At 33.8% G+C, this 25,539-nt stretch overlaps 2 protein-coding genes across 8 annotated transcripts in view; both read left to right on the forward strand.

Annotated features, from left to right (window-relative positions):
• The window catches only part of LOC136028154 (probable tRNA N6-adenosine threonylcarbamoyltransferase), a 38,124-nt gene extending 27,798 nt beyond the window's left edge, over positions 1-10,326 (forward strand). For all 7 annotated transcript variants that reach the window (XM_065705826.1, XM_065705827.1, XM_065705831.1 and 4 more), the window contains 3 exons: positions 228-403; positions 7,563-7,794; positions 10,226-10,326. In XM_065705826.1, the coding sequence (XP_065561898.1) occupies positions 228-403; positions 7,563-7,794; positions 10,226-10,265 (448 nt within the window). In that variant the 3' untranslated portion in view covers positions 10,266-10,326. The remainder of the gene's footprint in view (positions 1-227; positions 404-7,562; positions 7,795-10,225) is intronic.
• A 4,235-nt stretch (positions 10,327-14,561) lies between these two features.
• The window catches only part of LOC136028514 (large ribosomal subunit protein uL29m-like), a 22,870-nt gene continuing 11,892 nt past the window's right edge, over positions 14,562-25,539 (forward strand). Inside the window, exons 1-3 of the mRNA XM_065706357.1 lie at positions 14,562-14,848; positions 21,113-21,277; positions 24,213-24,427. Of these exons, the coding sequence (XP_065562429.1) occupies positions 14,778-14,848; positions 21,113-21,277; positions 24,213-24,427 (451 nt within the window). The 5' untranslated portion in view covers positions 14,562-14,777. The remainder of the gene's footprint in view (positions 14,849-21,112; positions 21,278-24,212; positions 24,428-25,539) is intronic.

Genomic DNA, 25,539 nt, shown 5'->3' on the forward strand with positions numbered 1-25,539 from the left:
GTTATTGTGCTCCTGATACTTCTTTGTATGCCCTCGTGGAAAATTATCAAAACGTAAAATTGTGGTTTTGGGCACGGCGCACTGTAAATTGCGAAACATATATATATTTAATTCTAATTATGAGGATTTAGTATTTGTGTCACCATTTACATGTTTTTTTGATTGTTCATTGGGTCAATTGTGCGCAGACAGACTTTTCTCGACAATTTAATGCGTTTTATTTCCAGAGGAACTAAGTTTGTAGAGTTACCGTACATAGTGAAAGGAATGGATGTCTCTTTTTCCGGCCTTTTGACGTATTTAGAAGAAAGAGTTGCCAAACTCTTAAAAAGTGGTTACACCCAAGAAGACTTGTGCTTTTCTCTTCAAGAAACCATATTTGCAATGTTAGTTGAAACTACAGGTCTGTTTTTTTTTTCTTTGTTTTTTTTTTTTTTTTTCTCAGATTCCCTACACTCGATCTTTATTTTTTATTTTTTTTTTAATATCTTATAAAATAGTGCATTCTGCTTGAAGCAAGGGTATTTGGCTTTAAACTTTGTTTTCTGCCAAAAAAAAAACAAACTTAATAATCCTGTAAAATCGGTATTGTATTAGCTGACGTTAAAATGTCCTTAATCTTAAACAATAATCTAAAAACTTGAAATTTCCCGGACTTCTTTCGACTTAACCATGTTTGTACCGCATAGAAATAACTACTTAAATCATGCATAATCAACAACAGATTTTGAGATCAATACCTGCACATGACAAGGGCTTTTGTGGGGGACCCCCTCTGGCCGACCCCCCCCCCCGTGCTCCGCCACATACTAATGTAGGTATAAAACGCCCTTTCTATTGTTGATCTCCCCAACAGACTATTCCTGTCATGATCCCCTCCACCTCTATCTCGGATGTGTGCTCGCCTACGTCGCAAGTCTCTGTGCCGACCTGCAGGAATACTAGCCAGAATTAAACCAAAACAATTTAAGTTGTCAGTCTCTTTGCGTCCACCTTATGTTATCTGATGTCCTCCTATCCACCTCGCATATTAAATGTAGAAATTCTTCCTTGCAAGCTTTAAGTGTGACAGGGGCTTAGGCAACAGGGAAATACCCCCTCCAAAAAAAAACAACATATATATCATGAAAAGAGAAATCACCAATGCAACAGCACAAACACAAAAAAAAGAGACTGAAGGAGAAAAGGAAGACTGTTTTCCTAAATTAGTGATTAATATAGACCAGCACTTGAATGAGGCCTTAACCCTACTCATCCATACAATCACATAGGTCAAACAGCATAGCCACACACAATCGACCATAAAGAATAATCCATGGACAGGCAGTCATGTCGTCAATAAGTATAAGTCGTCATTTACCAAACAATAGAAAAAATAATATAGACAAATAATTCAGAGGCAACACCCAACATAAGGGCTCATCAGGAGAATACACTGGCCTATATAGGGTTTCGCCACTCTAAATTCTCTACCCAGCACAGTGTTGTGGCTACCACAGAATATCCATGGCATCCCCGCGTCAGGTATCACCCCCAAAATACATGCCTATGAAAAAAAAAACCAGCAAATATAAAACAACCAAGTAAAACCAAAACAAGCTTATCCTGTTAATATATCCCTCCCTTTAGCAACAATAGGTAAACTAAATATTATAAATTTTACCAAATCACAAATATTAACACATTGCAAAAAACCTGAATGAACTAAACAATTATAGAATTCATCTTTACCATGTGGCTAATTTTTAAGAAAATCCGCTCAATTAGAAACACAATTCAAAATAAATGGCGCTGCGACAACATTTCTCGAACCTCCGAAATTAGTTGAAAATTTCTTTAAGTATTTCTAGATAATTTTTTTGATATTTATTTAAAAGTTCGTTATAATGAAAACTAAATTTTTTAAATTGCCAAGTTAATTTATTTGCAGAAAAACCTCTTGATATCAATTTTTGGCTTAAGATTTTACATCTATTTTTAAAATCAATATAATTACTACAAATCCTTGCATAACGAAGTAACTGTGAGAAAAACGCTGAATATGTGATATTTGAGTGTATATTACTTTCAGGGAATGGGAAACTAATCACTTCAAAATCAAAATCATCCGTTTTATTATACATTTTAAAACTTAATTTATTATTATCACAAATATTAATATTTAAATCTAAGAAATTATCTTCATGACCAGCGCCATGACCAGGCTCAAGAATAAGCTCTGATGGATATGTATTTTTAGAAATATCAATGAAATCCTCACAATTTAAGACCAAAATATCATCTAAATATCTTTTATTATTTGACAAAGCATGTTTCAAATTAATTGGATTATTCGTATCCATCGTATATTTATATTCTAGTTGACTTAAAAACAAGTCAGCTATAAATGGGCTGGCATTCCCGCCCATGGGAATTCCCACAATTTGCTTGTACAAATCACCCCCAAATCTTATATAAGTATTGTATAAAACAAATTTCAATAACTCAAAAATCATATCCAAGCTGTAACATCTCAAGTTAACTGTAGTATTAAAGCAGTTTGTCCATATAGCTTTTTTATTATAAATGTCTATTTTTAAGAACCTTTTGCTAGATAAGAGGAAAGATTTCTTGATAACAGTTTTTAAATTATTAAAAACTACATTAAGTGATAAATTAGTATACATTGTCGCAAAATCGAAAGACTCATTCTTTTAGCTGAAACCATTGTTAAAGAATCTATCACCTGCAGTGAATTATTAACACTCCAATATGGATTAAAATTCGAAAAATTTTTAATACCAGAACAATAGGTTTTAAGTTTATTTACAATTCCCTTTAAAATTAAAGAGAGGTCAATAGCAGCAATGCGGTTGGACATTTAGCTGCTCCAGCAATAAACCGTGGTTTAGGGGGATTCTTATGAAATTTTACAGTCCAATAAAGGAAAGGGAACTTTTTATCATTGTCATTTATTTTCATATTAAAATTGTTTTAAAGTATTTCTTCAGTCTTTTCAATTAAATTCTCATCCTCTATATTTACCTTTTCGTAAACATTAGTTGTGCATAACTTCCTTTTTAAGATATCACAATACAGCTTCTGACAAATTATGGCAAAATTATTATTAGCTTTATCCACTGGCACAATTACAAATTCATTCTTTAGATTAGCAATTGCTTGTTTAATCTTCGCATTATAAAATAATGATTTAGTGTTACTATTTTTTAAGTTAGAATATATTTTATTTCTTATTCTACTAATAATTAAATTCTTCCAACTTTGAAAACTCTCTTTATTTTTATTCTCTTTCTTACACCACTTATCAATAAATAAATCAAAATCATTTTCCAAGCCATCAAGAACACCCGATGGTTTCAGATGATGAGAATATATATATATATATATATATATATATATATATATATATATATATATATATATATATATGCATGTAGATTTGCGTGTGTGTGTATGTGTGTGTATAAAATAACCTTTTGAAGTTAACCAAACAGAAAGAACAAAACGACTCGAACTTATTCAGTCGCTAGAATCTTTTCAGTCATTGAGAAATTAAGAACATGGAAAAGTGTAGCACTTTTCCACTATAGATTTCGATAGAAATTCTTAAAGCCTTCGCTGACAATCTTATTAAACCTCTGTCCTTAGTTCGAATGAAATTACCTCTGCTGGTTAGTTATCAAATTGGTGGGAATTAGGTTTTCTTATTCCTGTCAAAACGTAGATGAGTGGTTAAAAGTAAAGATAATCCCAAATTCTGAGTTTAGGCGATTTTGGCACTTACTTTTTACATTCACCACTCACTATTTTGTTTACCTTATAGTCACAATATGTGAAAGGTATGAAAAACCTAATACTTAGCTGAACATTATAGCAGTGGATCTAATTAACTATATTTCATTGGTAGAAAAACTCTTTTTATTCTACCAATACGAATAAAATCAGAATAATAGTGTCTTCCCTTTCAAATAGGACAAAAGTAGTTAAACATATAAATGTACATTCTGATCCTGTACCAGTTTACAATGGTGTGCGCACTGTAGATAAATTTAACCAGTAGGGTTATAATCAAAAATATTTGTCTACTATAGTCTCGGTGCGTATAAAAGCTCCTCCCATTTTCTCTCCCATCAACGATGCAGCATATATTTGTCAGTCACTTAATGATTGTGCGAATTTGTATAAATCATAATTGCGAAAGCAGAAAGAAATGTGGTGGGCCGGTGAGGTGGTTCGCTACTGTCTCATCTTACAGGTATGACTTAACTGAGTTGCCCTATCCAGGATTTCTCAAAAGGGGTTTGGATTAAATTTGATTAAATACGAAATTCCTAGTGCTAACTTCTATCACTACTGCAACAGGGAGCTGGAATTTCATAAATAGTGGGGGAGGGATCCTCGAAGTGGTGGGATTATTTGAAATTTGCCACAAAATGTTTTACCACAAAGGGGCAGCCTAGTAGTTTTAGAACAAATTATCTGTTAGGTTTCACAATAATCTGTGGTTCTAGATAGTAATATTGCGCCATGGACCGTCAAAACTTTTTTCTTCTTGGTAAGGAGAAATATTCCCTTGAATTTTTTCTCTTTTTTGGGTCATAAAAATATCATTCGAAATTCAATGTAGGACCCTTGTTTTTCTTCAATTAACTGGTGGGATAGCCCTATCCAAGAAAATACCAAACCTCTGAATAAGATCTGTTTTCTGTGAAATACTTATTGAGCTTTCAGAAAATTTAAGGACTTGAAAAGAACTGCGTATTTTAAGAAAAATATAAAGCAATGCTTGTTGTTATTATTATCGTGAATATTCTGCCACGAACTTGCATATTGCGTAAAACTTCTCATCGGAAGGCCCCTTTTTATTACTCTAAGTTCACCCACAGGATTCTATTCTTTATCTTTCCAGTTTCGGGTTACGTGCAAGTTTAGTGCAAAACTTGGAATATTTCCTCACTATGTCAAGATTAATTAAAATTATTTATTCATTCTAGCTGCCAAGTTTATTGTCAGCTGCTTATCAAACTTTTTTGTCCAGGGGCCAGAGGGAGGGGGTATGACCCCTCACTAGATCCACCAAGGGCCTTGCTTGTATAATTTGCTGTAGCTTAATTGTTGAAGTTTAATATGACATAGCAAAAGACTTTGGCATATGCCAAACCAAACGATTTTAGTCATTCGCATTTTGAGGATTTTCTTTGGTACTTCCGTGTTATATGGTACAAACTTGAGAACTTTTTAACGGGAAGATAAGACAATAACCAGTTTTTATGGTCTTTATACCAGACAATCAGCTTTGGCTCGGTGGAAAACTACATTTCAGCTATATTCTAATCGAATATTTAGTTGGTATTTTGGTTTAGATTAGGCTAAATATTTAATATAATGCGTTCTGGGCGATCCCCTTCCACAATTCTTTGTTGTTGTTTCCATAATTCTGTTAATAAAGTACTATATTTTCATCATATTTTGGTACATTTTATTAGGATTAACTAATTTCACTTTTCATATGTGTACCATATAATACGGAAGTACCTTTCCTTTTTTGGAGAAAGGAAGGGAGTTGAGTTTTTTCTTCTTTTATTCTTTACATTCAGTCCTCGTTTTAGCTGTCTTGGCATAAGTACCTCCGCTTTCTAAAAAAAATTTCCTCACTCAGGTTTTGAGTGGTAGCTAACAGAATTTTATAATGTCCCTTTCTGCTTCCGAATATGTTTGTCTTATCCGCCTTTAGAGCTAGAACCGTTATTTAGCATTTCACCTTGATTTTTACCTTGATTATCGTCATAAATCCATTCTTTGTTTTTTCTTTCCATTCTCAAATCAATCTTATCCTTACCTTTTGCATTATTACAGCCAAACCAAATATTTTACTTTTTCTTTTTTATCCCTTCAACGTCTAGCATTCTTCCTTATACTCTTGACGTTCGATTTGTCTTATTTCTTTTTCTTTTGTCCAGTCTGTGAATAACTTTGTCACACGCGTGCCTACCCATGAAAAAATCTAATGTCGCTTTTGTTTCTGCGTGTTTATATTTTCCTCGAAGCAGTCGTATCTTGGTCCGGCTTTGTCTAATGGTTGAGATAGGAAATTATCACACTGTTATATCTATCTACAGTGGTTGTGTGCTAGGGAGCCTTGTTAAACCCAGTTATTTTCCTTGCAATGATAAACTCCATTGGTGTTTTTATAGATAGAGGGATGTTTGGTGATGACCTAATTGTTTTAGAGATATTTTGCAAATATAGAAGAAACAGTTCAAGGGATATTTTAGAACAGGTGTCAGATAAAACTGTTACTACCGAAGTGAATGTCAGTCCTTTGAAGTCAGTTATCCTTAATTGTACTATTCAAGGATTTTCCTCTCATTTGTATGCCCAATCCTTGGTGTCTAAGAATTATCTTTGATGAAATTGAAGTCCCTTATACCCTTTTGTCGCAGAAGCAGTCTGGTCATCATCGAGGCCAGGAGAACAATTTTTTTTTTACCTTGGTCTAGTACTGCCCTTCATACCTCCTGGACAAGTTTACTTCTCTTTAGGCGTTTCCACCCTTAGAGCTCACCTCCTTTTTTTTTCAAATTCCCATTTTTATGCCAATAATATTTTCCACTTAAAGATATAGAACCTTTTTTTTCCTGTACAAATAATATGTTGAATAAGTGAATCTCCTCGTCTTCTATCCTCCCATCCCCCTTTTTTATCACTCATCGTGTTTAGTTTGTTTTATCTATTTTGAACATTCTATTTGTTTAAATCAATAGACTCCTAAACTCCTTAACATCATGTGTCCCTATATTGCCGAAAAAGAAATTATTTAACAATCCCAATAGTTTCTCTCTTCCTTTTTATTTTTGCCTTTTCCGTCGGTTAACTCATCTTTGCGCTTTTACTTACCGACTTTAAATTCACAAATTTGAATTCCTCAAAATTCTCTGAAAATAGCCCGAAAAACTGACCAATTTTTTCTGCTTTTTCTTCTTCTTCTTCTTCAAATGGCATTTTTTGCTGCAATACTGCCTCGTTATGTCTGTCTTCAGGAAATGAAAAGCGATTATTTTGGTTCATAAATTTCTCCTATCTTAATACAACGTGGATGCTTGCACTCAGCGGAAAGTTATAAGCTAGTTTCGTTTTTGGCACTTTGGCCTAAACCTTTCACTGTATCGTGTAATTTCGCTTTCCGTTAGGAAAACAAAGATGAATAAGGAGAGTCTAGCAGGTCTTCTTATTTTGTGAAATGTGAATTTTTGTGCTTAGTGGAAAACAGAAAGGCTGGTTCAAGAACTTTAACCAAACCTGAAGGCTTCAAAAAATGAATCTACATCGCTAGTGAAAAATGGCCATAGTTAGTGTCATCTAAGATACATATATATTAGTATAGTTCTTAGATAGTAGTTCTAAGATACATATTTGCTTTCTATTAGTTATCGTGCTTTGTTTTCCTTGATTACTAGCCGTATATTGATTGCTAGAATTTCCTGTAATTGTTATATCTGAAATCCAACTTTCCCACTTAAAATAATCGATCAAAATACTGATGTCAACTTTAAATATTACAGAGAGAGCCATGGCACACTGTGGCAGTGAAGAAGTCCTTATTTGTGGTGGGGTTGGATGTAATCTCCGATTGCAAGAAATGATGGGTCAAATGTGCAAAGAAAGACAAGCTAAATTATTCGCTACGGATGAAAGATTTTGCATAGACAACGGCGCTATGATAGCCTGGGCTGGAATAGAAATGTATAATGCTGGGATTACAACTCCACTTGAGCAAACTACTTGTACGCAAAGGTATTATTTGCTTATTTAAAATTTCTGGTTTCGTATGCGTAATTATTCCTTATCTATTTATGGTCAAGGACGTTTTACCCCTCCCCCTCAGTCAAATAAGCAGTGTGTCTTGAATGTCGCTCTATTCAAGTAAGGAACTGTAAATATATTATCTATAAAAACAGAGATGTCAAAGACGTGGCCCAAGGGTCATCAGTCTCCTACAATTCGTTTAAATATTGCTTGAACTGTCTATAAACAGCAGAGAAATTCTGAATTTGAGCAAAATAATCTAAAAGTAACTTACGTACCCTTGCATAAACAGTGACTCAATTTGCATTTTCAGTATCTCTGAAATCTTTGCAGAAGGAAAATTAATGCTTGTATTACATATTGTTAGGCTCTGGATGAAAGAGTATGTCTAAGTTCATACTTTTAGACTGGCAAAATGTGGTATTTAAGCCTTTATCCGAAAAGAATTCTTCCGATAAGTTCGATCCAAGGAAACCGTGTAGCATCATGGGTATGGTATGGCGTAAAAAATAACTATGGCGTACAAAATAATTTCTAAGAGTTATCCTCACTCTTTTGCTTGGAGGGGGCCTATTTAAATTTTGGGTTCGGTGTCTGAGTTTCCTTTTGTTTTATTTTGTCCTTTGGACCTTTAGTCAGGGGGGTCTCGACTAAAATATCCGCATGTTTCTCTTTCCTTTTTTCAGTGGCTGAAAACATTATTGTTTTTCTTCTTCGTAACTTTTCCATTTTGCCAGACGTACAGACAGGGTTCTCATCTGGTGAAAGAAAATTACAAAATTTTAGTGATTTACTAAGTGATTTAGTAATTTTCTTCAATAATTAAGGGATTTATGTGCTTGATTTCGAGATTTTTTGTTTGTTTAGGTAATAAAAAAAAATCACTAGGGGTGGCAACCGTGAGTACAGAACACTGCCGCTCCCTACTTCATATGAAGCAAATATACCTCAGTAAATCCTAGCATCAGCTTGAAACTGCTTTAGAACTCTTTCTTAGCTTCTTAGTCGATCACAAAAAGTAAGTTTTGTCTTTTTGTTTTAAGACGAATATGTATCATTCTTGATTTTTAGGTAAAGGTATTTAGCCAAGTATCAAAACAAAATGCATTCACCGTAGTTTCAATAGTCGCTGACATATTTCAGTCAGAAAGGTGTAAAAAGTTTTCAATAAGGTGTAGTTTTTTATTTTGTTTTCTCACTCTTTCATCTAGAATTTGTTTGAAATTAAATAAAAAAAAACTAGTTTTTTTTAACTGAAATTAAGGAGCGACATCAAAACTTAAAACGAACAGAAATTACTCCGTATATGAAATGGGTTGTCACCTCCGCAATCCTTCGCTCTTTACGCTAAAATTTGACTCTTTGCCACAATTCTACTTTTTAAAACAATTAAAAATTGTCAATTGCTCAATTACTCAAATCAATGCATGATTTCAGGATATACAGTTATAAATGCCATTGTATAAATGTAACATTGATAAATTAATCCTCATAAAACTCAATTTAACCTCCAATCAAGAAATTGAAGGTTGGAGAGGCTTTTATCTGATTTGTGTGGCCATTAGGTGGATTTACGTGTTGCCTCAGGCCCGAGAAGACACCATGCGTATTCCAAGTTGATTCTAAGCGTTGATGATAATCTTGATGATTCTAAGCGTGTTCTAAGTTTCTTGAAAAGGGTGCTGTAAAGTTTTTAGTTAGGGAAAATAATTTTTTTTTTAGTTTTTGTGACTTTAGTTAGTGATCATGTTGAATGTGCTGCTGCTTGTCTTATCAGAAGATGAGGCTGTAGCGGTAGCTACAACCTCCAGAGGTTGTAGCTACCACATAAAAAAAAACTCCGCCTAGAGAAGCCTCACAAATTTAGGGACTGCATGAGTATAACTCCCTCACATAATAATCCTTTGCTCTTTCTTCTAAACTCTGATCACCAAAATTTGACACTGTTCACAAGTCAAAAGAAATTTCAAATGAGTTGAAGTCTTAAACTCATTCAAACAAAAATTTTCAATTAGTTTCTGTTATCAACAGAGCTACAACATCCCATTAAAGTACCAACCACGGCCCATTGTAACCAAAAATTAAAAAGTGCATTTAAAAAAAAAACTGGAAAGTGAGCAAAATTGTCATTTCTGGCCGATTCAGGAATGCTAAGCATTATCTAAATTATTCTGAATAGTAAATGTCATTTTGAAAACAAATTTAAGGGAATTCGAAAAATAGCCACGAAAGCCCTAAAATATGGCCTCGGATTGAAACGAAAATTTGTGGATACAAGATGAAGAATGCCCTCATAATCGTAAGTTACCACCATGAAGGGCGTTATAGTATAACTATGTGATCACATAATTTACAACTGAGGCTCGACCTTTTTATTTTAGATTTAAGTTCAAATATCTTTCAATTTCCTTTGTTTCAGGTATCGGACAGATGAAGTTGAAGTACTATGGCGAGATTAGCCACATTGACTGTATTGTTATTTTACTGAATGTTTTCACCATAAACTATTTTAACATGAAATTTTATTACTTTTGGATTGCCTTTGCCTTTGGACGTTGAATTTTGAAGAAGTAATTGTCAAGCTGTGATTGGTTTGTTTACGAAGGGTTGTTGGTCTTGATATCATCGATTCAGACATTATGTGAGGAATTCTGAAGAAACTTTATTTCAAAAATTTTAAAGCTAAAGTCCGTTCAAAGCTAAAGCTCCCCCAAAGAGAGCGGATCTGGTCCGGTACTGTCAATAACATATCTAGGACTTCTGATTGTTCTTATTACAAAGTTTCATCCAGATTTCTCAACTATAAGTATTTTCCAAGATTTTCGTTTTTCAAGATAATCCCTCCACTCACCCCCAGATGGTCAAATCGGGAAAGAGACTATTTCCAATTTTGTCTGGTCCAGTCCCAGATACTCCCGCCAACTTTCATCGTCCTAGCTTAACTAGAAGTGCCCAAAATGGCAAAAAGGACTATATGATAATCAGGGCCAAGAGTCACAACACCTCCCTCCTAAGATAAATGGACGCTAACCCAATAGACTGGCTAGAGCCTTATGAGCTATACTAAAGAAAAACCACAATAACGCATAAAGTAAAATATGCAACACAAACTTCAAAACCACCAATTTTTTCTCTTTTCGTCTTTCTTCTTTGGACAATTTCCACTGGAGCTAGAGCTTAGAGACAGTTTCTACTGCTATACTGTCGACATGGCTCAGGATTCAAGTTTTTTCAAGATTCTAGCCATTCAAGTTTCCATCAAACAAATCAAAGCTGCATCAAATTTGTGATTTTGAAGAAGGGAAACTGACTAGACCTGTGGAACCTAATCGTACTAATTTAATTCAGTAATTCTCGGGCGAAGCCTAAGGGGAATTCATGTATTTACCACGCACCAGCATAATGGTAAAATTCAAAAGGGAATCACATGGGTCCTGGTTAATCACTAATCAAAGTCAATTATTATTATTCAATTAGAGATTTCCTTGCTCTCACGAGTTTACATCTAAGAGAAGTGAAGAATGAGGTTCTGGTATATGTGACGATACCAGGCGTCAGGGGAGATTGACTAAAATAGCTTCTTAACCTCCAAAAGTCAAAAACAAATCTACTTCTCAATTAAACCATGAATTGCCCCTTGACATTTTTTGAAACTGACGGTGGCACAAATTACAAAGGTTAGTAGTGACAGTTGGTGTTCAAGGGGCTGGGGTTGAAATACAGGCGAACATGAATAAGTTTATTCTGGATTGCATTTACCGATTAACCGTATGAAGAAAAAACGTTGATGCGCACGCTGACGAAACTTAAATATAAAGCGCAGGAAATAAAGATTGGAGAAAATGAGCGTCGATTTTAATGCAGGACACAAATAACGAATGGGTCCTCCGAGTATAGGCTTTGAAGGGATATTTATAGGGAAATTACAGTGGAATACAGGACCCTAATGACATAGATAAGAAATTAAAATGCTACTAGATTCAGAATTTTATGTTCTAACTGAATATGGCAAATCTTTCTTCAATGAACGATACCGAACGCTCTCTATATTCTATTTTAGTTGCTTAAAATGACGTTTCACAGGCTGAAGTTTTAAACACTAAACCTTGTTGCAACACCATACCACATCCTGGTATCATCAGTAATTGGACTGGATTTCTAAGCCGCGTACACTAGTGGCGTTGGGGTAATTATATTTGAATATAGGACCATAATGATATGGCTAAGAAATAAACCTCTGGTTTTAGAAGTTGATCTTCTGTCTGAATATAGCAATCATTTTCTCGGTGAACGATACTGAAAGATTTCTGTATTATGTTTCAGCTGCACGTACCTATGTTTCACAGACTGAAGCTAAAAAAGTTAAAGTTATTGTAAGGCAATACCACACCATGGTATCATCAGTAGTTGGACTGGGTCGCTTTGCCACATACAGTGGTGTCGTTAAAGTAATTACATTTGGATATAGGACTATCTCTCCTCGTTTCCCAATTAAAAATAATGTTGTATTTATCTGAAGGCTCAACGAGAGTTAAATGATTTGGCATAAAAATGTATCCTTTGAGGTATCTCCCTTCCTCCCAAACTTTCTGAAATATTTTTAAGGTCCAAATAAACTTCACTGTCATAGGTAAATTCCCTGTTTTTTACAATTAAAATATTTGCATAAAAGATATTTGTTTAAGATTGTTGCATATAAAACTGTTTTGTAGTTAGAGAGGGAGGGAGATGGCTAAAAAGGTGCATTTTAATACCAAAACATCTCAACTTCTATTTGAACATTCACATAAGCACGAAACTTTCTTGCTCGTTTTTCTTCAGTTGAGGGGGGGGGGGCATTTTCCATGGGGGATATTTTCCGGCTGGGTACTTTCTGTGGGGATGTATTTTTCATAAGGGCCATTTTTGGGGGGTGTGGGATATTATCCATGAATCATAGCTTTATTTTTAGCGGAAGGTATTATCTGAGGGGTTATTTTCCGAGGAGTAATCGCCGGCTCCCAACGAATATTGCACCTATAATTAGTAAATTGATGAGAGTTGACAGCTCAGCGTCGTTTCTGCAGGCTAGAGCTATAATTAAAAACCATTTTCTATCGTAGCAGGTTATGCGAAGGACGTGGGTACACCTAAAAAGGTGACCATCTGCAAAGCTAAACTGGATTTCTTTCTGGCACCATAATTTCAATGATGGGGTGTAACGATTCCGTGTCATAGCTGATTGATGACATTTATGCTCAAGTTGTACTTGTTAATTATTGTTGCCATCCAATCCATCTGTACACATGATATGCTTGTAAAAAGCTATAAAAAAACTCTTGAAGACTTAACTTCGAAAACATTACTTGTACTAATGAGCCTGCCCTCAGCATGCTCATAATATTATTTTGTGGAAGTACTTATGATTTTTATTGACATTGATAATTACTTGCTGAACGACTTCAGTGTTTTAATTTAGTCACAGTTACCTATCTTCCACAGACAGGAGTCAAAAACACTATAAACTTCATGCACAAAATACGTCAGAAAATGCACAAACAAACTCTTTCTTGACGTGATGGATGGGATCCAATATCCATCGAAAATGTTTCTTTAAGATACTGAGCGCAAGGCAAACTGGTTTACTTAATAGGTTCTAATCTGGATATGTCGAAATCAAAAATATAATGTAGAGGAAACTTTACATTACATCTAAAAATATTCCAAAAAGGGTCTACTTTAAATACAAAACTAATTTACTGCTGATCCCGATGTGCACGAATCCACAAGAATGCTCTAACCTGTTGATTCTTAAAATTTTGAATCCCCCAGCCTACCTTGCTTTATGTGATAATGCGGGTTGCAGCCATGGAATAAGGCTTTAAGAAATTAAAAGTGGTACTAGTAAAGCATGAATTTGATGAAAAATATTACCACTTTTTCGGTGACTGCTGAAGATTACTGGGAACTTGTTTTTACATAGCAACCTTGCGAAAAGTTCATGTTTAAAAATCAGAGAAAGGTTTTGTATTGCACATATGAGCTAAACTTCTCAAGCGTGACGACAGAAATCTTGTTCAGCTCTCTCAATAACATAAAAACAGATTTTCATTTTTATATTCATTTCTTCGTTTTTGTCATGCCTGGTTAGTTTGGCCTTAGATCTTATATTTGAAGAAATTGTTGCAGGTTTCCGTTGCTTTGTATGTGACTAACACCTTTTATGTTTTAGTTTTGCCATCTTTTTAGAAATAAGCGACATGAAAGATTCATTTACTTGCCGAAAGCATAAAATAACAAATATAATATAATAGAAAACCTAAAGTAATAGAGAATCAGATTATACTTCGGCTGATTTTTTTTCACTTTGAAAACAATTTTGAAAAATTATCGTAATTTCAGGACAAAGCGTTTTCAGCTAAAAGTTCCGATCCTGTGTTTCGACTGTGGAACATAATTTGAAAAAAAATCCTTGATTCACTACACGGAAACCGTCAAGCTCTATTGAAGCCCACTGCCCCTGAAAGCGAATTTGGGTTCCCAGATTTTCATACCAAAATTCCATTTCTTCTGTTTCCCCGAATTTGGAAGACTTATCCCGAATTTTTAAATTGAGAGCTGAGGCACTGCACTTTTACTACGTGACATACGCCTGATGTTAAAATACAACTTTTCTTGATTTAGCATTCCTTTTATCACTTGATTTCATGTTCTTTCCTCTGTTTTTTACTTCAATTAAGTTAGTTTTCGTTACTTGATTGTTAAATGATATAGTCCAGCATGAAACTTGGTATCGTCTTCAGCAAATAACTCAAAAAATCTGCACGTGAAAAGAAAACAGGAAATGAGATGCTTCAATTAAAGTACCACTTGTAGAGAGACTTAATATCAAGAAAGACTTTAATTGATAGTGAGATTATAAATTGAAGCCAAACAAGATAAAAGCTTCCTGTTGGATAAATTTAGTAGAAGGTTCCCAGCAGTTGTTTGAAATGAACAGAATTTCAAATATCAGTAGGCTCTGCAATGCTGCAAGCAGTCTGAAGTTCATACAAACATCAAGGTAAACTCGCCTAATCGTGAGATGCTGTGTAGGTAGTAGATCTATTACAATAGGATTTTAGGGTAAAATACTAGAAAAGCTACAAAACTTTCAGTGATGGATCTACAGACATAAGTATGTGTTGGGAAGGGATTTTCAAGTACCTATCTCTACACCATCCCCTTCTTGAGGGTACTGATTAGTGTCCAAGATCTAGTAGTAAGTTTCAAAACCTACTCTTAGCCATAAAGTTACAGGTAAATTTGGTAAGTTACTGCATAAGTAGTTATTTTTGCATCAATTTATTCGTTTATTTCCTACTTTTTCTTACTCAGGGGAAAAAATGGTAAAATTCTAGTTAATTGACTTCTTGCTATTTTGGAAAGGGTTTAGGTTAGGAAAATGAAACTTTTAGGGATGGGTCTACAGGCTCAATTATGTCCTGGGAAGGTATTTTAAAGTACCCACCTCCACTCCTTCTCCCTCTAGAGGGCCCTGAAATTTGCCTACATGACAGGTCTATACCTATTGAAATTTTGACAAAACAACATTTTACATTAATATTCAGTTACTAGTTGCTTTTTCTCTGCCTTTAGTTCTGAAAATGCAATTCCTGTTATTTGAATAGAATTTTGAGCAAAATCAATGTTTTTTTTCAAAATTTAAGAAATATATTTACATATCTTTAAAACCTTGTAAAATGGAAATTGAGCAAAGTTATGAAGCTGAAAACAATTTTGTTGTACTTCAATTGGTAAAATTCTAGTTAATTGACTTCATGCTATCTCAGAAAGTGTTTATGTAAGGAAAATGAAACTTTCAGGGATGAATCTACAGACTAAAGTATGTCCCGGGAAGGTATTTTGAAGCAACTACCTCCACTCCTTCTCTCTCTTGAGGGCTTTGACCTTTCATGACCTTAAAAAATATGTGTCTTATAAAAGTAAAACACTGCAAAACAGATCTTCTGCTTAATTGAAGTACAAAATAATTGTTTTCAGCTTCACAACTTTGCTCAATTCCATTTTATAAGGTTTTAAAGATATGCAAATACATTTCCTAAATTTTGAAAAAAAAATGTTGTTGTAGGTCAAAATTCTACTCAAATAACAGGAATTGCATTTTCAGATCTAAGGGCAGAGAAAAAGCAATTATTAACTGAAAATTAAGGTAAAATGTTGTTTTGTCAAAATTTCAATAGGTATAGACCTGTCATGTAGGCAAATTTCAGGGCCCAGTAGAGGGAGAAAGAGTGGAGGTAGTTGCTTCAAAATACCTTCCCAGGACATACTTTAGTCTGTAGATTCATCCCTGAAAGTTTCATTTTCCTAACCTAAACCCTTTCTGAGATAGCAAGAAGTCAATTAACTAGAATTTTACTGAAAAAATTATAAAAAGTTGTACTATAGGCTTCAGATAATTATTTATAAAAGATAAGCTAAAGCTGATGCAGCTACTGCTTCTCCTCCTCATCTGATGCACCTTCAAATGCTATGTCTGGTGGATCATCTTCCACAGGCTACCTCTACTATTTCACAGCAGTGAACTTTTGATACAACAAACATAATGGCAGTATAGACATTCTTTCCAGTATTTCACATTCATTTCAAGCATTTTGAAGCTGCAGAGCAATGCTTGGTAAAATTCTAGTTAATTGATTTCTTGCTATCTCAGAAAGGGTTTAGGTTAGGAAAATGAAACTTTCAGGGATGAATCTACAGACTAAAGTATGTCCTGGGAAGGTATTTTGAAGAAACTAGCTCTACTCCTTCTCCCTCTACAGGGCCATGACCTTTAAAAATATGTGTGTTCTAAAAGTGAAACCTTGCAAAATAGATCTTCTGCTTAATTGAAGTTCAACAAAATTGTTTTCAGCTTCATAACTTGCTCAATTCCATTTTATAAGGTTTCAAAGATATGCAAATACATTTCCTAAATTAAAAAAAAAAGATTGATATGGCTCAAAATTCTACTCAAATAACAGGAATTGTATTTTCAGAACTAAAGGCAGAGAAAAAGCAACTACTAACTGAAAATTAAGGTAAAATGTTGTTTTGTCAAAATTTCTATAGGTATAGACCTGTCATGTATGCAAATTTCAGGGCCCTCTAGAGGGAGAAGGAGTGGAGATGGGTACTTTCAAATACCTTCCTGGGACACACTTTAGCCTGTAGACCCATCCCTGAAAGTTTCATTTTCCTAACCTAAACCCTTTCCGAGATAGCAAGAAGTCAATTAACTAGAATTATACCCAATGCTTTTTTTGCTAGGCTATTAAGTCTCTGACCATTAAAATTTTGTTTGCTGTTTCATGCTTGATGTGATTTCTACTCTGGGTCTGTTCTAGTCCATAACCTGACCAGAGTCCGTTGCAGGAGGCTAGAGTAAAACAAATTGTTGAGGTTTTTACAGCTATTACTATAAGCATCAACTTGGCAAGAAAGAAGATAAACAGCTCACAACAAGCTGCTGATTTGACTACTTTTGTAGTCTCAAAGTACAATGATTTGGAAAATGGGCCATTTTTGGAGATATAGCTACAGAGTTCTGTGTTCAAGACCACAACAAATTCAGCTTCTGATCTTTCATTAAATGAATTGCCATCCTTCCAAAATAGGAAGAAAAATATAGCAAGCTCAGCAATTTGACTTACTTCATCCATAATCTCAACCTGTATCAGTAATTTTGTGCCAAAAAGCACATCACATAGAGCAGCTGTAGCCAGGATGAGATTATTTGCAAATATCCTCTTATTTTCTAGGTACTCTTGGACTTTCCTTTCCTTGACCTTTAAGAACGGCAAAAACAGTACAGCCTCCTAGAAATGCTGCTGTAGCAAATTGAAGTAGGGGATGACACACAAAGCAAGAGTTTCCTCTCTTTCAAAGAAGTGGCAGCCAAGGGAAAGTGGTTTCCCTCAGACAGACTGACTCATTGCATATCCCTTTTTTCTTTTTTTGCTCAGGCAGAAAATGACAAAGAGGTAGTCTAACAGAGCAATATCAGCATAAGTTCAAAGAGTTCATGACTCATGCATTGAATTGGATGACTGAAAATTTTTTTACAATAGATTTTAGCAAAGTGGCTGCTCCCTTAGGGATGGCTTTGTTTAAATTGAGAACATTTTTGTTCATTAAAAACTTACCACTTATGAAACTTACCAGTAAGTTTGATCTTAAACTTACAATTACCAGGTAAGTCACCCAGTGGTAACTTGCATCTTGTACACTAGTACTGATCTTTGTAAATCTTTATCTTTATAAAAGTGAAACCTTGAAAAATAGAACTTCTTCTTAAGTGAAGTACAATAAAAGTACTATCAGCTTCACAACTTTGCTCAATTCCAATTTATAAAGTTTTCAAAGATTTGTAAATATGTTTCTTAAATTTAAAAAAAAAAAACAAAAAAACATTGATATGTCTTGAATTTCTACTCAAATAACAGGAATTTTTTTTTAAAAACCAAAAGCTGAAAATTAAGATAGAGGCTAATGTTGTTTTGTCAAAAATTCCAATAGGTATATACTTGTCAAGTAGGCAAATATCTAAGACATAGAAATCAGAAGAGGTTTAACATAGAAGCTTGACTATACCTTCCCATAGTATCTTTTTGGCCCTCAATTTATAACTAAAAGTTTTATTTTTATAACCTAACCACTTTCCTAGATAACAAAAAGTAATTTGTCTAGAATTATGAAAAAATTTAACTTAGCTTGGATAAAAGTGAATATATCACTGATGCCTTTTCTACCCTATTTCATAAATCAATAGTCACTTCAGCAGGAAATGCATTTTGAGCTGTTAAAGAGCTCAAAACTGCCTATAGCAATCAAAAGTTTAAAAACATGCTTCTGAAAAAACTTGCTAGTGAGAAAAATTGTCATTTGCAGCTGATCCAGGAATAATAATTATTATTTTATTTAGTCTTAACAGTAAAATGTTATATTGAAAACTAATTTGCAGAAATTAAAAACAAAGCAAGAAACCCCTCAAAATGATGTCAGTTTTGCTGTGATGCCATTTTTGAGGGGAAGCCATTTTTTGTGATGCCATTTTTAATTATGGGAAATTTGTTTTCAAAATAAATTTTCACTATTAAGATTAAAAAATAATATTTTAATCTTAAAATATTTTCAAGATTAAACTTTTTGCTTAATTAAGATTCCTTCCAATCCCTCAATCAACTTCAAATGATAACTTTTGGAAACTATTTACTGTCTTGCCTTTTGGGGCCCCATTGAGTGCTAAAAATGGAATTTCCCTGAAAAAATGATTACTGAACTATGAAAGAGTATTGAAAAGGGCATCAACTGATGCATTTACTTTCATCCTAGCCAAATTGTGTTGTGAACTACAAATACCAATGCACCTCTTAGAAATGGGTCCAGAGCCCAAATTATCACCTTAATCCATTTAAAAGCTTTAAAATCCTTCATGTTTGTAGTGTTCTTGAGTTGATGCCTACATTTGAACCTCCACTACTTCTCCCACCCCTTGTCAAGATGGTTTTGAAAGACTAGGTAGAGAAAGTGCTGACAGTAATTCCAGCAGTTTGCGACTCTTGTTGAGAAGTGAGTTGTTGCCTTGAAATAACCTTGTAATTTAAACCCTTGCTGGTTTTGCTTGAATCAAGAAAATTGCAAATCAGCCCTTATTATGAATATTTGAATTCATCATAAACTTTGCCTCAAGCAAAATGGATACACACAAGAGTATCATACTCCTTTTTTTAGTTTCATGCTGTCTTTAATTTTTTTTTGTCTCTTGTCTAAATTGCTTAGTTTGAAATTGGAAGCACTGTATTTTTGTTGGTGAGATTAGATCTGTTCATTTTTGAGAACAATAGGTAAAAGCAACAGAGGAATCAACCTGATCACTAATTTGTGTATTAAATTTTAATTCCTAATCTGCATTGTGCACATTAGTATTATATAATAAATGTACTTAGTACTTTAAATTGCGTTGATTTTTTTTTTGCCTGACCCCAGGTTTTAGCAGTGTTTCTACCATTCTAACAAAACATCTTTGCCAGAAATTGTGATTTTGGAAGCTAACAGAAAAGTGTTTGCAAAGTTACTGAAAAATTTCTCTAAGAAAGTAAATTACTGATAAGAACCAAGTCAGTGTCTACTAGATATTGTCAGTTAAAATTGTAAAGAAACCAAGCCTCAATAAATGCACTTTTTTGGGCCTTATTTATGATGTATGTCTATTTAGAAAAATTTCATTTTTCTAACAAATAGCTTGCCACTGTTCAGTGGCCTTTGGAGTGGGAAAGAGTGGGGATAGTACTTCAAAAGATCCTCTTTGGGCATAGGTTAGGCTCTGGATCCATCCTTTATATTTTCAGTTCATATAAATCTGCTTATTTCTTAGGTAGCAAATATCCCAATATCAAGACCTTTACTGAACTCCTCCTAAAACAGCTACAGTAAACAGCTACAGTAAAGTTATAAAATTTTCTATAATTCTTAAATATAACAACAAATATTCAAATGGATCATGAATAAAGATTAGTTAAGATTAAAAAATCTTAGAATAGTTTGTAAATAAATCTCTATGTAAGTATTGTACTGTAGTTTTTAGAAGATATAACATAAATGTTAAAATGTCAGCTAGGCTACAAGTGCTTAATTTTAGGGAAACAGTCAAGAAGTGTATAAGACTTGTTATTTTCATTAAGAGTTTTTTTCTTCCTTATTTTACCAATTTATATTTAATGAATTTAGTAAGCTCTTTGCTACTGTAAACTTTCAGCAGCAATGTTGGAATGTGACTTTGGAGTAGCACTAAAATCTTTTTGAGGGAAGGAAGGTAAATTTCCTCTAATTTTCTTCTACAAAGTTATTATACATAAAAAAAAGTTGCTAACATTTGAAGCAAAACCTAAAATTCTGAACTTTTACTGTTTAAATGTCAACAGATATTTGTAAGGTGTTTCAGGTCTTAGACCCATGAAACGCCAAAAATATTACCATTTTTCTATAATTCTTAAATAGGTATCTTTTTGCTATACTAATGAAATTGGACCCTCTTCCCCAAGGAATTTTAAGATTTAGATCTGTGAAGTTGCAATTTTTGCAAACTCTATGATTCTAAAAATTAAGTTGTTTTTTCCTGTTTTGAACCATTGTTTTTTTTATTATGTGTGTGTTGATGCTGCTACCATTAATAATTGTTTGGGATCTTTAGCCCAGCTTTTCTTTATTTGTGAATATCTGTTGTAGATTTATTTTAGGTATTCCAAAAATAACTGAATGTAGAACATATTTTATTGTCTTTCAGGGACTCTCAGTGTAAGAATTTCCTGTCCACTTCTAGTAGCCTCTTTGGGTTTCTAGAATTCTTTGATGATCCAAAAAATTTTGGGGCTCAAGAAGTAAAAGTAGGAAGATCTTGGAAAGTTGATGAGTTACGACTTAAGAGCAATGTTGATCTTCACAAATTGTGGTAAGCTTGATTTGAATGCTTGTGTAGCCATGCTGACATAATGGGAGGCAAGGTAGCTCATCTCTATTGTTGGTCTAAAAAAAACTTTCTCCAGGAAAGTTTAGAAAGATACAGACTTGAAACAGTTTTCATGTATGGTACCACATTCATTATAAATGTTTGTTAATCTATACAAAGCTAAATAGTGGATGTTTTTATATTTCTATGTATAACCATTTCTAATTATAGGGAGGAGGACCCTCCCCCCTCCACACACTAAATTTGGTCTGCTGAACCTCTGTGGAAGTTTTAGATAATATTAGCCTATTATTGGATAATATTAATGTAATTTTTCAGTTCAACTTTTTCAGTTTTATGGAAACTTTGATGGTGACAGGTTAGGTTAGGTTTTTAGCCCATTTCTGAGATTAGTATGTAATTTAACCTAACCAAACATTAACTTCCACCATCAAAGCTTGCATAAGACTGAAAAAGTGGATTTACAAAGCTAATAGAATCCAAGCAGAGAAAAAGGAATTTTGGACATTCACTGGTGAATGTCAACATTAACCAGATTTTGGACATTCACAGTAACATGCACACGGAAAAGGGAAAAATGATAGTTGAGGTGAGTTAGAGTAAGTTTTGTGATTAGAAAAAAGTGATCGAGTACTTCCTGTATGCACAAATTTTCAATTTCTATGATTAAACGACCAAAAGTGGGGCCTTCATACCCATGCCTCTCAAATTTTCCTCCCCTCTTTTCATAATAATTCATAATTCATGTGGTCTCATAGGCAAGGTTTTCAAACCAAGTAAATAGCTTAGGCTGACATCAAGTTGAAACCTTGTTGAAGTCATGTGTCTATAGATAAGTAAATTTATATGATAAAACGACCCGAAGTGGGGCTTATGCCTATGCATCCTCCAATCTCAATCTACTCCCAGTTTCTATAAACTTTTCATGCTTCTATATATTATTTATTTATTATGTTTTTATTTCTCTATATATTTGTAGCAACTAATTTAGTCTTATTAGGCTGATGTTTTGTTGGTGGGTTCACCAACAAAACATTATTTATTAGGCTGATATGGTGTCTTTTGTTGGTGGGTTTTTTTATTTTAAGATTAAACAAAAAGTAGTTTTTTATGAGAAGTAAATAGAAGTAAGTGAGAAGTAAAACTAAAAACAATCAGAAATTACCCAGTAAAAGATTTCAAACTAAGATTGACTAGAAATCACTTGAATGAAGAGATTAAGCTTAAAAGCCTAAAACTAAAATCAACAGTGATTACCAGAAATGAGATTGATGTTGCTGCCTTTGTGTCCCCTTAAAAAGCTATGTGCATTCTATTAGTTTGATTATTCTATTAAGCAAATGGCCCTTATTTCAATTAAGTTCCGTTTGTTCTCTATTGAAAACTAATTAGATTGTTCAAATTAAAAGTGTTGTTTGGTTTATTGTTTTTCTGTATATTTGAAAGGATTGGATTTAAGGTTTAAGTTCTGTATAAGAAATGTTGGCATTTTATTTTTTATTTTTTGCAGGTAAGTAAAGATGGGTTTAGTTTGGACTTATCCCTTGGCTCAAGGCCATACACATGTCTCTTGTAGTTTCTGGGCTCTATAGAACATAGGTAATGTTAAAAGTGCAACTCAATTAATAGGAAATATACAGCAGAATTTTATTTGCTTGATCCAAGGAATGTGCATATCTAGCACTTTAAATCTAGCTCCACGATCAAAATAAGCAAACTATTTCTGCGCGACTTTTTAAGCAGAAATTCGACTTTTTGCTTTTTTTGTGATTAATGAGTTGCGATTTGTCTCATAAGTCTCAAGAAAGTTGTCCGTGAAAGAAAAGTTGTTTTTTTTTTCCTGCAGAACCGACTAATGAGATAGTAGTGACTCAGATAAATTTTAATTTCAGTTACATGAACAAATAGATATGATCCCGGATAGATATATCGTATATTTATTTGGAAATTTTATTGCCCAACTTGGTAGAAACAAAGATAGATGGTATCTTAGCCTAGGTAAATTCGGTTTAGGAAAAGACTGCAGCAAGTTTGTAGGTATAAATATCGAGTTATAACCAATAGAACCAACTGAAAGTAAGGAGCGACATGGTTCAATAGTAAACGAAACTCGAAAAAACGGAATTAAGTTAAATGTTACCCATCAAAGGCTACAATCTTGAGAAAATTTGCCTGATTTTTCAAAAAGGGGGAAACACCCCTAGAAGTCAAATCACACCATCGGATTCATAGAACCCTACTGGAGAGGTTTCAAGCTCCTATCTGCTTCCTCCAATTCGGGTCGCTCGTTACTTACATTTCGCTACCACGAACTCTTGTATTTTTTTCTTCTTTTTTTTTTGCAGCCCTACAGTCTTAAGGTTTTAATTTAAGAGGACACTTTTGCTATCATTCAACGCTTTGTTCTATAAATATAACTTTGAATCTGGTTCAATGTTATAGACTTCAGAAAATGCTATAATTTTTTTCATTGACTAGTTACTTGACATTTTGTAGATGTGCCATTTTCTGCTCAAATACTCAAATAGGTGTCATGAGCAGTCTTAAGTTAAATTTGGGAAGTGTATTTGGCAGATTGAAATTTTTTATTTTAGAAGTTTTTTTCCCTTTTGCTAATTATCATTTGCTCCTTATTTGAGATAGGTTTTCTTCATTCCTTAGCAGGAAAGAACTGCTCCCTATCTGGTAGCAACTATAAGAAAACAGCTGCCACCTTAGTGGTTTAGAATGCTGGCCGAGTGTTTTCCACTCTACCCAACTATGCTTTACATGCAAGAAGTCACTTGAAAATCTTTTTGTCTACTCGAGAAAACAGATGGGGATATCATATTTGGATCTATCTTCTATGGACGCGACTTAATGTCTAGTTGCTTCTATTTCATGAAACAACTTGTTCTCATGAAGTTGTTGATTATAGGTATATTTTACTGAAAGAAAGAAACATGTTATTGACAATGGAACATGCCCATAAAGAAGAAGCTCAGTATTTTCCTAATCCTGAAAGGATGGACAAAGTTGAGGAATCTATGGAAAATCTCGAGAAAGTCGTCCGCGAAAGAAACAGAGCATATTGGCAACTGGAAACAGGGAAGTCTGGAGAACAAGAAGGAGAACAAATACTCAATGAGCTTGGTAAGTAATGATGGGTTTAGTTCATACTTCTCACTTGGCTCAAGGCCATGCAATTTTCCTTAGTAGTTTCTGGGCTCTATAGAACATAGACAATGTTAAAAATGTTACTTAAGTAGTAGGAAATATACAGTAGATTTTTATTTACCCGATCAAGGAATGTGCATAACTAGCACTTTAAATCTAGCTCCAAAAATCAGAATAAGCAAACTATTTCTGTGTGACTTTTTAAGGAGATTAAGCAAAAAAACAAGTTTTTTTTTTTTTTAATGAAAGTAAGGAGCGACATTAAAACTTAAAACGAACAGAAATTTATCCGTATATAAAAGGGACTTTTCCTCCTCAGCGTCCCGCTCTTTACGCTAAAGTTTGACTCTTCTCTTAACTCTACATTTTAAAACAGGTAAAAACTTTAGCGTAAAGAGCGGGGCGTAGAGGAGGTAAAGCCCCTTTCATATACGGAGTAATTTATGTTTGTTTTAAGTTTTAATGTCGCTCCTTACTTTCATTTAAAAAACTTGTTTTTTGTTTAATTTCTGGAAGTTTTTGAATTAATGCATGTTTTGATCTTGGCTCTCTGCACATAAATAATTAAAACGAAATTTGTATATTAATTTTTTTTTGGCTAAATGGTTTTTTCATAGTTTTAATCGGCAGATTTTGAGAAAAAAAGCAGCGAGGAAGGAGGCCTAGTTGCCCTCCAATTTTTTGATTACTTATAAAGGCAACTATAACTTTTAAGCTTTTACGAACGTTTTCATAAGTAAGAAATATACGTAACTTACGAATTAACTTACGTAGCGAACTTCTATATTCGTATGTTTTTATTGCGTATATAAGGGGGCTCACCCCTCTTCGATACCTCGCTCTTTACACTAAAGCTTAAATTTTGTCCCAATTCCTTAAGAATGACCCCTGAATCACAAAGGCCGTAGAATAAATAGTTGAAATTACTAAAAATACTTTAGCGTAAAGAGCAAGGTATTACGAGGAGGTAAACCCCTCATATGCGTAATAATTTCTGTTCGTTTTCAGTTTTAATGCTGCTCCTCACTTTCAGTAGAAAAAAACTTTTCATATTTATTTTTTCATTGTTTCCTTAAATAATGCTAGAA

The sequence above is a fragment of the Artemia franciscana genome, chromosome 6 (assembly GCF_032884065.1).
Source record: "Artemia franciscana chromosome 6, ASM3288406v1, whole genome shotgun sequence".
Classification (NCBI taxonomy): domain Eukaryota; kingdom Metazoa; phylum Arthropoda; class Branchiopoda; order Anostraca; family Artemiidae; genus Artemia; species Artemia franciscana.